The 14,281-nt window shown below is 46.9% G+C and overlaps 1 protein-coding gene across 3 annotated transcripts in view; it reads left to right on the top strand.

Annotated features, from left to right (window-relative positions):
- The window catches only part of KIAA1549L (KIAA1549 like), a gene marked incomplete at its 5' end in the record, with an annotated part of 249,641 nt that overhangs the window by 138,495 nt on the left and 96,865 nt on the right, over positions 1 to 14,281 (top strand). For 2 of the 3 annotated variants that reach the window (XM_080931712.1, XM_080931711.1), the window contains 4 exons: positions 4,268 to 4,612; positions 7,200 to 7,814; positions 10,217 to 10,332; positions 13,776 to 13,995. In XM_080931712.1, coding sequence (XP_080787838.1) covers positions 4,268 to 4,612; positions 7,200 to 7,814; positions 10,217 to 10,332; positions 13,776 to 13,995 — 1,296 coding nt within the window. Of the gene's footprint in view, positions 1 to 4,267; positions 6,755 to 7,199; positions 7,815 to 10,216; positions 10,333 to 13,775; positions 13,996 to 14,281 lie in introns of all 3 variants that reach the window. The other variant, XM_080931710.1, reaches the window with a different exon arrangement.

Raw genomic sequence — 14,281 nt, 5'->3', positions numbered from 1 at the left:
TGTTAATGGACACCTAGGCTGGTTCAGTGTCCTTGTTGTTGTGAATAGATCAGTAAGAGGCACGGCTAAGCAGGTGTCTCACTGATGAGACACAGAGGTCCTTCGGTTGTATGCCCAGGAGTGCTGTGCATGGGTCGTACTGTAGTTCTATTTTTTTTTTTTGATAAATGTTTATACTGATTTATATAGTGGCTTCACTGATCTACATTTTCACCAACAGTGAACAAGAGTTTCTCCTTCCCTTAGATCCTTATAGCTTTTTAAATGACAGTTATTCTGCCTGTGGTGAGACAGAATACCTAAGTAATTTTAATTTACATTTACCTGATGGTTAGATATTGGACATTACAGCAATTATTTGTTGGATAATTGTATTTCTTCTTTTGAGAGGATTTTAGCTCATTGGCCCATTAGTTGACTGGTAGGTTTATGTCTCTGAAACACTGTTCTCTGAAGTTCTTCACCCCAATCATCTTTTAAGTGTGTATCACTTGCTAATGGGTAAACAGGCAGTAGGGCTTCTCCCTCAGTTTTATGTAAGTTTTGGTAGTATTTTTTTAAGTTACTACATTCTGAAGTCAACAGTACTTGAGAAATATCCAACATACATTCCAAGGGTTGAATACTGAAAAGTCAGTTGAATTAAAATATTCAACATTTAGAAATAGCAAGATGGTATAAAAAGAGATTGTTGCCAAACCAGATGGCTCGAGTTTGATTCTCAAGACTCACATAGTAGGACAGAAACGATGCCAAAAAGTTATCTTTTGACCTCTAGGTGCCTGCACACACACACTTGTTGATTCAGCTTGTCAGGCATGGTGTCACATGCCTTCATCTGCTGAGCTATGTCCCTGGCCCAGAGAGTGATCTCTAGAGTGTATTCCTTCAACATTAAATGTCTTAGCCAGAAGTCATACCTGTTGTTTTGTTTATAGCTCATGACTGGGAGCTTGTCCCATGGCGTCCAGCCAATCACCGTGGTATTAGAAGAAGTTCATACATGAATCTTCATGATTTCCTGTGCTCGTAGAGGTAGTGACATCAATGAGTGTCACACCAGAGCGTAGCAGATGGCACTTCTTAAAACCGTTCATAGTTTACTTCCTTCCCCATTGGGGATTGGGAGGGAGACTAAAGGCTCCCTTGGGAAACCCTGGATTCTAGCCAGAAGAAACAAATCCACTCCAGGCGGTGTTCTCTTTAGCCTGGGGTTTTCATCAGCCTCCTGCGGTTCTGGTCAGTGAACCCCATGTTTCCTCCTAGCAGCCGTTCCTCCCCCCTTTGCAGCATTGCCTATGAGAGGACATCTTGCTAAAAGAAAAAGCTGCTTGGCCCAAGCATCCTTCTTCATTACCAAGCTAAGTCTTTGAAACAAGATGAGTTCGTTTTGACTCTGGAACCCAACCGACAGCTAAATCTGTTTGAATAAAAGCACACAGGGACCCCAGTGCCTGAAATCCAAACCATTAAGAAAGATTTTTAAAACATAACTGTAAAATAACAAACTGTAAAACTATCTTAGATGTATGTTCTGTTCAGCCACGTGCAGCACAACACGGTTAGATGCAGACACTCCACAGGCTGCGTGGGAGGTGACAGGGATGGAGTGTGGGGAGGATGAAAGCTATTCCATGTGCCTTCCATGTGACATTGCCTTTGAGAAGTCATGTGTGGTAACAATGAATTTCCACTGTATACCATGAAGAAGGTCCCAAGAAGAATGGGGACCTCAGTACAGTGCTGTATAGGCATGTGTCCTGGAACCATATGCCTTCTGCTCCCGTTGTCTGTTAAAGGTGGCGTTGCCTGGCTGAGGCCATAGGGAACATGGGGTTCTGCGGAGAGGCCCAAGAGTTCTGATGTGGCTACAAGGAGCAAGGCAGGCATTTGAGGATGACTTACTCAGAAGACATCAGTCTCCTTACAAAATGTAACAATCCCATTGAGGATGCTGGGAAGGTGGATTTATACCTGACAAACCCTTAAAATGGCTTGAGGCCAATTTCTTATGTCTGTATCTCAACTATGGGAAAAAGTTAAGAACAAGAACACAGGGTCAGAGAGATGGCTCAGAAATTAAGAGAACTCATTGCTCTTCAATAGGACCGATGTTCGATTCCTTGTCTCCACATGGTGGCTAAAAACCATCTGTAACTCCACTCCAGGGGATCTGACACCTTCTCTTACAACACCAGAGAGACATGTGGTACACCCAGATACTTGCAGGCAAAATGCCCATCCATGTAAAATAAATAAAATAATTTAAATTTTTATTAAGAAAAAAGGAAATCCAAGAGCACAGAGGCTCAAAAGGAGAGCTGTCCACAAGTTCTTAGTTGGGGTGAAAGATGCAATCTGCCCTTCCTTTTCCGAGCTTCACAAGAGGGAACCGGAAAAACCGTTTCAGAAGACAATTACAGCTCAGCTTCTGCCGCAGAGAGGCTTTCGCATAGTCACGAAGCTTTCCTATTATAAGATTTTCTCCAGTTGTTACCTGTCTGGTTGGCAGAATACAGTCCCCGAGAAAAGCAACAGGAGATGCAACCTAGCCCAGGGAGGGAGTACCCCCTCATACCGACATACTTTTGTGCTCTTCCAGCAGAGGGCAGCGTCCCCTCTGTGGTCCACAGCTCCTCTGACATTAACCGAGCAAGCGCAGGGTCTAATCAGAGCTAGTCTGTGGCTCAGTTTTCTGCACAGCCAGCCAGTCCCTCCACCTTTATGAGTTTATTTGCTCTCCCCACAGTAGTTTGGCTGTGTCTGTTGTCCTTATATATGCGTTAGAGGCCAGAGATGCACGCCCAACTCTGGGTGGCTGGAGATGTATGCCAACCAGACCTGAATTCCTAATAAATGGCTTCTATCAACTGTCCCAAATGTTTTCACAAAGATTTTAGAAATCAGTACAAGTATCATTCCTTTCATTTAAAACTCTTAAAGTGGGGTTGCTGGGAATTGAACTCAGGACCTCTGGAAGAGCAGTCAGTGCTCTTAACTGCTGAGCTGTCTCTCTAGCCCAAGCAGATTTTTTTTTTTTTTTAACCTAGTATTGTTCTATAGGATTCCTCACCCCTGCAAAGTCTTAAGATCAAAAGTACTTAAGGTCAATGCTACAGCAATTTGCTTTCATATAAGTAGTATTTATTAATTGTAGCATTGGATATTTATGTAATAAATTGTTTTGTTATTGTTAAAAAAAAAAAAAAAAACTCTTAAAGCATTAGAGCCCTAGGAGACCACTCAGTTGGTAAAGTTCTTGCCCCAGAAACAAAAGGAAGTAATTGAGTTTGATCTCCAGAGGCCAGTAAGAAGTACACTGGTGCGTGCTTATAATTCCAGCACGGGGTATGTGTAGACGGGAGACTGATCTCTGGGGCTCTCTGACTAGTTAGCCCTGCTTACTTGGCAAGTTCTAGTCCTAGTGAGGTCTAGTCACTCCTAACCTGTCAATCTCTCCTCACCTCCCGGCTATGTTAATCACTCCTACCTGTCAATCTCTTCTCACCTTCCTGCTGGATGTCATGCACTGTGCTGACAGTTCTGGTCTCAGCAGGTGCTTCTAGTGACATCAGGCCTTTTGAGAGGTGTCTCCTGTCATAGGTGGAATATGGATAATTTTTATTTTGGAAATAATCTAATGGGAAAGAATTCCCTTCTGCTCCTTGATACAGCATGAAAAAAGAACCAGGGATCCTTTTAAATCCAAGAGAAATACATTGTATTGAAGCCATTTATCCTTGAGATATTCCCTGGAATATATTTTTCCTGTTTATGGAGAACAGTTCTTCTTCAGTACTGTGCATCATGGGTTCTTGGGTCATGTCCATTTTGGTATCATTTGCTAACTGCAGGCTACCATATCTTTCTGATGATGTTTGTACACTTTAAGCCTAGTAAGTAATAGAAAACAATTTAAATATGTGAGTCTCTGATAATGTTGTTCAAAATCTCTTCATCAACCAGGCATGGTGAAGCATGCACTAATCCCAACCGTGGGAGGGGAAAAGCAGGTGGATATCTTTAAATCACATAATGAGACCCTGTGTCAAAAATTTCTTCATCAGTGTTATAGCACTGCCCTGAAGTTTGTTGCAACACACTTGAACTAACTTAGTTCCTTTTTTGAATTGTTTCATGAAGGTTCTGTGATGAATGGAAAGACTTTGGCCAGGCAGGGCCTGTCTTACCTGCTACTTGTCGCCAGCTTTTGCCCATTGCAGCCGCATCCTGACTCCATGTCTCACGTGGATGCTTTCTTTCACAGGGACAGACCATCTACAGATACATGTCACTCCGACCTCAGAGTCTTTCCCCCTTGGGAAATTGTTACCAATTTCACCAACATGGCCTTTCTTGGAAGTCAAGTCTTCCTCAGCAGCAGACAGAACCAAGAATGTGCTGGGACAGGCTCCTGACAACACAACCTTGCCGCAACTGTCCCAGACACCTCTGCCCAAGGCACACCGGAGGACCAGGGCTCATGTGGACTTCTCTTCATCCCTTTACCAAGGAAGTGGACATAGCGCCTCCCTGGATCTTGCCAAGGATCCCACTGAGACTCTGGTCCGAACAAGGCCTGAAGGGAGAAGAGAAGCAGCGGACATGTCAGGTTTGCCTCGCACCAGCATGCTTCCCCCATTACCTACAGCCCCATCAGCCACCTCAAGTGCTGTCTCCCCATCACAGTCCTCGGTAGGGATGCCTTCCCTTTCAAAGCATCCGTTGAGGTCAGACAGCTTTCTATTTGTCCCTCCACCATCATCATCTTCATTGGCCCCCGAGTCACCCCATTCCATCACCCCTCCTAAGCCTGTAGAGCATCCCACCAAAGTGCCTTTGTTTCTCCAAACGACACCAGCTGACTCCTCTTCAGGTCAGAGCCCAGTGAATGCCCTAAACCCATTTTTTCATAAAACAAACCTCTTTCCATCCAGAAATGCCCAGACTTTCATAGGCACCCCTCATCTAGATGTTTCTACATCCTTAACAAAGCAGTACTCTGAGCTGTCCCCATCAGAATCCCGTGCTCCTGAGGTTCTGAACCCCACGGCAGAACTGGACCACCTGCCTCTCCCTGCCCTAGTCCCCGGAGGCCTTCCTGGTGGAACCTCCTCATGGTCCATGTTGGAAGAGGCTTCGAGTCCCGTGTCCACCCAGCCAGTCCACACAGCGGGGCCTGTCAGAGGGCACAGTGCGGTATCGTTGCCGATTTATCTGCACACAGAGGCAGCAAGCTATGAGGCCTGGTCCCCAAGTTTCCAGACTGCAGAGTCAGTGGTGACCGATAGAGAGCTAGCCCCTGTTCCTCCTACAAATGGTTTTGCCAGCTGGCCACATTTGTCAGAAGTGACAGAGAATTCCAGAAAGCCCACCCTCTCCCCAGAAAACAAACCTTCCTCTTTGCTGTCTCCTCCTCAGCCTCTCACTACACTCAGTCAAGGGCAAGTGGTCCATTCTGAGGCAGCTCCTGCAGCACCACTGAAGGGGACAGGTGCCCCTCTGTCTCTGCTTACTGTCCTTCAGTCCAGTAAAGATCATGGCTCTCCAGCCCCTGTGCCACAGACACCCACATCCCAGGGAGACGAGCACGGCCTTCCTGATACGGCCGCGCAGCTTCTCTCACGAAAACCTCCTAATGTTCCTCCTACAATTTGGACATTTCCTCAGCAAAAGGAGGACAAGGCAGCAGCCATTTTCTGGACAAATGAAAAGGCAAATGGGACGGTTTCCCTGTGGGATCTTCCAACTAAGGAGGCCCCCGGTCGTCGTGCAGTGAATGGATCCACCTCTGATTTTAACACTGGTCCTATCTCACCTCTCATTACGACAGCACTAAGAACAGACCTCGCTCCTCCAGGGTCATCTCCATCGTCCACACTTACCTCACAAGCCCCCTCTCCCGGCTCTTCCACCACTAAGCCGGAGGCTCTCACAGCTGTCACGAGCCAGTCAGAGTTGCCAGCTTCAGCTTCCAGACAGGTGACAGAGCTTTCCTCCTCCACTGATGTCCATGATCTTCCGACAATGGGAGGCACGAGAAAGCCAGCAGCCACAGATGTTTTCTGGGGCTTTCTTTCAGCAGAAACTGCATCCCTCGCCACACAGCCAGCGATATCTGGCTTGCAGCAGCAAACGAATCACGATGTAAACACGCATACAATTAACTCCACGCATCGGGAACCTCATCCAGCCTCGGTGGCTCTTCCCAGTGGTACCACTTCAGCTGCCAGTGAATTACAGTCTCAGAATTTCAAAGAGATTGCTGGGCAGATGGTGGCTGCAGACAACTTTAACTTCCAGGATCCAGTCCTCAGTCCTGGTACCCGTCAGCCTCTCCAGCTGTCAGAAGAGGCTGTAGTCGAAAGCCACACAGACCTGCGGCTCACAGGAAAGCGTGCCGGAGACTTTGACCCAGAAATGGTCCATTACCACTCATCTACAAGTCAACACCCTATATCACAGCAGCCCATCCGGCCGGCCCATTCTTTTTGGCCAACCTGGCCAAGTTTAGCCTCTGTGGCTAGCTTGCACCAAATGCTTTCAGATGGAACAGACACAGGTTCACAAATTTCCAGTGACATCTATCTATCACCAGGGAAAAATGGCACCCCACAATTCCAGAGTGTTCTGGAATTGCACTCATCCACAGCCTCACCTTCCGTATCAACCGCTGCCTTTTCCAGGACCCCTTCCAAAGTGCTGCGAACCTCTCGGCGCCCCAAGAAATGGACAGGTGCAGCCACTAACACAGGTAGTTTGTTTGCTGGTACCCAGAAAACAGGTATGACTGCTTTTTCCGGCCAAAGCATCTTCAAGCTCCACACAGATGCTCAGCTTTGCTTTGAAGCAGCCTGCCTCCCCTCGTTCAATAGTGAGATGCAGCTCCAGACAGGCATGCCACCGATCCACCCTGCCTACCTGATTTTTTTTTTTTGTTGTTGTTGTTGTTGTTGTTGAAAGTATTCAAAATGTATGTCCTTGTTATCAACAACCATGGCTTTGCTGTAAGCGGCATTTTCATTACGGCTAGTTGACTTAATGAGCCTAAAGCTGTCTCTCTGAGTTCTCCCCTCTGAAAGCCTGGAGTGCGGAGACTTCTTACACTAGCAAGCTCATAAGTGACATTCCTCCATCATCAAGACAGTGGGGTGTGCATCCCGATCCAATGACAGATTTTTCCTTTTCTCTCTTTGCAGTGGAAACCTCAGTGTCCTCCAAGGGAGAACTGTCAGCAACCTCCTCCGCCGCCGCCACCACCACAACATTGTTTCTGAGGAAATCAAGTCCAGAGCCATTGTCTGCAGCCCTTACTGCTAAGGGCACTGGCGGCAGCAGCGGCTTAGCCAAGAGCAGTCTGACCACAGCTCTAGCTAAAAATGTCACCAACAAGGCAGCATCAGGCCCAAAGGTGACAGCAGGGACAGTCCACACAGCCTTCCCTATCACACCAACGTACATGCTTGCCCGGACAGCACACAGCATGGGCACTCACACAGCCATGCAAGGGGCCACAGGCTTGTCCTCAGGCCTGCTGTCCACAACACACCTCCCCAAGAAGCCACAAGCCATGCACACTGCCCTCCCTAACCCTACCAGGCCAGACACACCCAGAGCGTCTACACCCCGCCCACTGACAATCACAGCTGCACTGACGTCCGTCACGGCATCGGTAAAGGCCACCAGACTGCCGTCTTTGCAGACAGGAAACACAGATGCAGCTTTTCCGGCTGTGTCTACGGCAATGGTCACGACCGGCAGAATGGCATCCAACCTGGACTGTCAGATGTCCCACAAGTTCCTAGTGAAGACAGGTGAGAGGTTCCGAGGACAAAGGCACAGTCCTGATTTCAGAGATGTGGTAGAAAGAGTTCTCTCCGATCGGTGTTTGTCAATCAGGAGAGTTCTTGCTCTCCCTTTCCAAGAGGCACTTGGCCTTGTCTGGAGACGTTGTAGGTATCACTCTTGGGGAGGGGAGTATTACTTGGAACTTGTAGGCACCCAGAATTATGTTCAGCATTCCCCACTGTTCAGTCTGCACAGTGATGACTGTCTGCAGCTGAAGACAACACTCAGTTGCTAAAGTGCTTAACACAAGAGCAAGAGTTAACCTCTTTGAATCCATGTTTTTAAAACGCTGTGGGAGGGGACTTGAGAAAAGGCTCAGTGGTTAAGAGCACTGACTGCTCTTCCAGAGGTCCTGAGTTTAATCTCAGCAACACCATGGTGACTCGCAACCACCTGTAATGAGGTCAGACGCCCTCTTCTGGTGTGTCTGCAGACAGCTACAGTGTACTCACATAAAATAAATAAATAAATAAATCTTAAAAAAAAAAAAGACTCAGGAGAAGAGAAACAGGCTGATCCCTGAGGCTCTCTGCCCAGTCAATCTAGCCTACTTGACAAGCTGCAGAAAGAAAGATCCTGTACCAAAAAACAAGGCAGGGAGTACCTGAGGGATAACCTAGAGTTGTCCTCTGGTCTCCACATACAAGGACATACAGAGACACACAACTGAATACATATATGTACCTGCACTCAGTTGAGTGTGTGTGTGTGTGTGTGTGTGTGTGTGTGTGTGTGCATGCATACTTGTGTGCACATGCATACTCAAGGTGGGAAGACAAAAACAGACTAATCCATATGTCAAGGCTGAGAAACCTTGTCTTTCAGCAAGTGTCAGAGAAGGGGACACTGGGTAACACAGATTGTGGTCCCAGGGTTGGTTTTGACATCAGAAGTGCCTAGGAGAACCACAAGTACTCCAGCGGCTCAGGGAATGCCAGCACACATCCTGTTCTGTCTATGAAACACACCGGGAATTTCTTGCATGAATAAATGTGATTCACTTAACACAAAATTTTGGGAAGTGCTACACCACTCAGAAAGGTTTTACTAATCGGCAGAGGCCAAGTGGACAGTTAAGTCATGCAGGAGGAAGCTAGGGTTTCTTTGGATGTCAGGTGATTTCCTTGGGTGATACTGGAGCCATGAGCGAAGTGGGGTTGCTCTCCCTTCCGCCCCACTTCCCAGTTGTAGGACGTCTAGCGTGAGTGGAGTTCCTCCAGTAGTCAGCAGTGTCTTCTATAAAAAGCATTAGACAAATTATTTGAAAGAGCTCGCCGGCGCTGAGTGCTCACGGTCCGCCTTCCTCCTCGCCCCACAAAGGAAGGAAATTATATCTCGAGACATATCTTATTCTAAAATGGGAAATCGTGAAACTAGGCCCAGCAGAAAATACGGTATCTCTTTCTGTTTCTGGGTTTCTATCCCCCACTCCTCTCTCCAGATCCTTCCCTTCTCCCAGCTTCACCCCATTCAGAAACACCCTGGCTTCTCTTGCCTGCCCTGGCGCCAGCCTCAGTTGACCACTGTGACCAGATACCAGTCCTTTCTGCTCTCCCTCCTGAGTGTTCCTTCTCTCCACCCACCCCCCACTGCCACCTGCTTAGTGCTTGCTGTCACCATTGTTTACTGGAATTTCTGCAACCCTAGACACATCTGTCTTCTTCAATCTATTTGCCATCCTGTAGTCAAAAGAATCTTCTAGAGTGTATTGCTTTGTTTTAAATCCCTTATTTTCTGTCTGGCTTAGAACCAAACTAAACATGTACACTGACAAGATTCAGCCCCCCCCCACGCCTTTCCACTTGGTGTGGGATCTGGGAGTGGGGAGGGGGTCACAGTCTCCCCCCCACCCTTTCCTAGCTGACTGCTGATGCCCCTGAGTACTCATTGAAAACATCAGTTCCCATGGGAACCTTCCACAGTCCCAGCCCTTTCCAAAAACCATGGCAGAACTCTGATGTCCTTCTAATAATGACTATTAAACTCTGCCACTGATGCCCTTTGCATCCCCACTGTGAGGTGGTCCTGTCCCTTCTGGATTCAGGGTTGATTAGAGCTGTATGATCCAGCTCAGGGACCGTCTGTCTCTAAGTGCTGTTACAGAAATGTGGTTGCACACTGACTCCCTGGGGACCAGGCATACAGAGACTGGTCCTCAAGGTCAGAGGCAGCGTGGGTTAGAAATGGACTAGCATCAGAGTAGCAGCTCTTCGGCATTAGTGGGCCTTAATTAGGACTGCTGGTCACTATTCCCAGCCTGTCACCGGATTGGTGGCCCTTTGCTTATTCAGATGTGCTCTGATGGACATGGGGGGCAGGGCTGCTTGTTTATTCTGCGGTTCATTCTTGCTTCTCTTTCACCCCACAGTTTTCTTCCTAACTCAGAGGAGAATGCAGAGCAGTGAGTCCTTGAAACTTGGCGTAACCAAAGGGCTCACACAAGCACTGCGGAAGGCTTTCCATCAGAACGATGTCTCCGCTCACGTAAGCTCCGTGCTTTCTAATCCAATTCAGCTCACGCAACTGCTGGGTCCAGAGCAGGAGTAGATGTTTCCCTCCTTGGTGCACGCCACACCCACGCTTCCCAACAGTGGAATCGTTTGTCATTTTGTGTGGTAATGTCATGTGGCTGAAGGAAAAGGTCATCTCAAGATGGAAACCTGAGGCTAATTACCTTATATTACTTTTATACTTTTAAAACTTGTCCCATTGGTACGTCATTTGAGGAATATTTAGTATCCTCTAGAAGGTTCTCATCACTGTTTTGCTTTTGTTCTCTCTTTATCATCTGCACAATTATAAATAGTGTTTATCTTTGGACGTGTAACAGGTATAACAAAGCCAGGTAGATATTGCATGCTTATCATTCCAGAACATGAGAGGCTGAGACGGGGGTTGGGGGATCTACTTTGGGCTACAGACTCTGTCTCAAAAACCCAACTCCAAAACCATTACTACTAATAACAACAACAACAAAAGCCCAAATTACTCAGATCTGTAAGAAAAGTTCCGCTTTGTTTGGTGTGCCAGCAGCAGACAGGGAAGTAAACATTTTTCCCTCCAAACACTTTCATGCCAAGTACTGCCTAATAACTGCTGGCTGGTTTCAATGGCACAGCCAAGTAATGGAGGCATTGTTTTCCAGTCTTTTGGGTTCAGCCCAAGTAAATGCAACTGGCAGTCGGTGAGCTCCCTTTTGTACCAGTTAAACGTATCATCTGGCTTCTTCTTTTGATGGGCTGGGTGACAGCTGCATTCAGGCTAGGGGTTCCACCCCACCCATCACACAGAGGATGGGGATGAGGTTTTGGCACATCCCCTATTGGCCGTTGTCAGTCTCTCTTTTCGGATTCTAAAAAAAGAAATTGAGCAGAAGAAGGAAAGGAGAGAAGGAGGGAAAAGCACTCTTCACTGGGTGATCCCTCCACTGGAGACGTCAATTTTTAAAATTCAAACGTTGAACATGTAACTGTTCCCCTTCACCTAGCCTGGTGTGTTTTCCCCTGAACTGAAGTCATTTTCCAGTGACCTCTGCAGGAACTGAAGTCATTTTCCAGTGACCTCTGCAGCCACTAGACCTTAAAAATCCTTGGTGCACTTTGTAAACCTAGCACATTTCTTTTGATACTTTTGTAGTAGCACAATGCAATTAATACGATACAATTAATTAGTGAATTAGGATCATTTGCCATGAGTAAATGATCATGGCAAAAATAAGAGTAGTGGGCACAAACAGCCTGCTAAGTTCCAGTGAGCTGCTGCTGCCTGCACAGGGCTGGAAGGCGGAGCCTGGCTGGGAGGCGGACCTGGCTGGGAGGCGGAGCCTGGCTGGGAGGCGGAGCCTGGCTGGGAGGCGGAGCCTGGCTGGGAGGCGGAGCCTGGCATCCTCTCTGTTCAGTTACTGCTTGACTTTTTCTAAAGACTTGCAAGGGTTAGAAATGTAGTAAAAATCAAATAGTTCCTGGACCAAGGCTTGCACTTTGAAGTAATTAGAAGGGCTGGAAAGTTCCCAGCCTGCTCACTGGGTGGGTTGTTGTTCTTTAGGGCCATGTTCATGTTTCGTCGTGGTTAGTTATTGAAAAGAATGGATAGAGAACACACATTGGAAAGACCAAAGTGCACCTGTCATGTAGCAAAATCAGTTTTCTTGGCTTCTTTGAAATATATGTGTGACCTGGGGCCTTGTGCATGTTAGGGAAATGGTTTTCCCCAGTCCTACAGGACACTGATGCAGATGCCGAGATTGGGAAAGTGTTCAAAGGTTAAGATAGCTCCACATAGAAATCCAGTTTTACAGCATGAAGTCCATGGGAGATGGTGGTATCGGGCATATCCGCTACCTGTGTATTTAAAGTATTAGTGCAAAGCATGGTTGAGATGGAAGATTGTATGTGATCTGTGCTTTATAACAATAAACAACAGAGGGGAGGCTGGGGATCCACTTAGGGGTAGAGCATTTGTCTATCATGCACAAAGCCTTAGGTTCCATCTCCAGCCGTGAACATACACACAGGCACACACACACACACACACACACACACACACTACACAAACACCCATATGCATGCACACACAAACACCCACACATATGTGCACACACAAATGCAGTTCACTCATGCACAGAGAGAAATGATGAGATTACAAAGCAGCATCAGCTCTGCATTCATACGTTAGTATGAATATACATGTATATTTCTTTACTCGTATATAAATATATGTGTGTGTTCTTGGGTAAAAATGATTGAAAAAAGACATACCTTGAGGCAACTATCATTCTTTTTTTCAAAGCTCTAATGTTATGACAAGCATCACTTTTAGTATATTAAAAAAAAACGAAACCCACATTCAAAACTGTAAACGTACAACATCACCAATGTAAAATGCAGCCAGAATAAGTTCTAAACCTTCAAAATCTATCCACTGGGAGAGAGAAGGCTCAGACCATTAGTGTCCCTTAAGATTCACCTGGAAGAGTGAATCATCCCCACATAGGCCTTGAGCCAGTAGCTGAACCAGGGACAGAGCCGAGTCTGAGGCCTCCTTTCTGCTTCAAGGGGAAGACACCACTTTAGTTACTTTGTGGCTCATCCCCAGAAGGTGCCTTACCTCATTTATCATCTCTGCCTTTTGCCTCCCAGGAGTGGGGAGATGTAGCTTTCCCTCACCAGCATTCTGTTCCTTAGTCATCCCTGCTGCCTGCTGTCCCCTCTCTGACTTTTTGATGACAATGCTCATTTATCATATTTAAAACACTTCAGGAATCCAGAACCAGGTTCAGCCTTATCTCATCTGGGTTTGATGAGAGTTTGTGGGTGTGGGGTTCTCTGCCCCCTTTGATTCCAAAAAACTGCAGAGTATATGGCACTATGCTGGGCAGGTTCTGAGTTATTCTAACCATCTATATTGCCTGCTTCCAAACCATGTGGTCCTTTCCCTGCATATGAGTCCTGCCCTGGCTTGCTCTGGTCCATGTGTCCTCACAGTTAATCCTCCTGGTCCATCCACATGGTCTCCACACCTTCTCTCTTCCTTTCTTCCCCTCTCTTCCTTTCTTTCCCTCTCCCTCCCCTTCTTTTCTTCCCTCTTCCCTGATTGGAAGTCCTGCCCTAATTTATTCTCCTGCCCAGATATTGGCTACTCACCGCGTTATTAACCAAGCAGAGGTGAAAACAATCTTTACATATAAATCAGCATCTGAATGCACAGTACCTAAAACCATCCCCCAACACGAATTTCATTTTCTTGTATTGTGATACTTTGGAACTCACATGTGCACGTTATGGAGTCGTTAGGATATTTGTTCAATGGGAACGTCTAGTCTTCCTAAATAACAGCTGTGGCTCTAAGAACACAGGGAAGAACCTAAAAAAAAAAAAAAAAAACAGTGGAAATAAACAACGAGTTCTGGGGGTCCATTTGTCTTGTAGGTGGACATTCTGGAATATTCTCACAATGTCACAGCCGGCTACTATGCTACCAAAGGGAGGCTGGTGTATTTGCCGGCTGTAGTGATGGACATGCTGGGTGTGTACGGAGTCAGTAATGTCACGGCCGATCTGAAGCAGCACACTCCCAACTTACAGTCTGTGGCGGTGCTTGCCTCCCCTTGGAAGCCCCAGCCTGCAGGTGCCTTCCAGCTGAAGACAGGCAAGTCACCCAAAGGAAGAGGTCCCATCATTCCAGGACCAGACAAGCAGATCTCTGTTTAAAAGCACCACTGCCAGCGGCTTCTCCGCTTCTGTAGTCCTCACACCTTCAAACACCTGCTCATCAGATGTCCAAGACTCCTGCCTACATGGCTGTGATCCTGACTTCCTTAGATCCGTTCTCCCACAGAGGCTTTGCTTTCCTAATCTATGTGCTTTAGTGCATCACAGCACAGAACGCCATGTTTCCCCATTTCTTATCCGTGGCTGCTACTAAGAGCTGAGTG

This window comes from Micromys minutus (genome assembly GCF_963924665.1).
Source record: "Micromys minutus genome assembly, chromosome: 17".
Classification (NCBI taxonomy): Eukaryota; Metazoa; Chordata; class Mammalia; order Rodentia; family Muridae; genus Micromys; species Micromys minutus.
The sequence above is the reverse complement of the archived record's forward strand: the minus strand, read 5'-3'. Positions and strand labels throughout refer to the sequence as shown.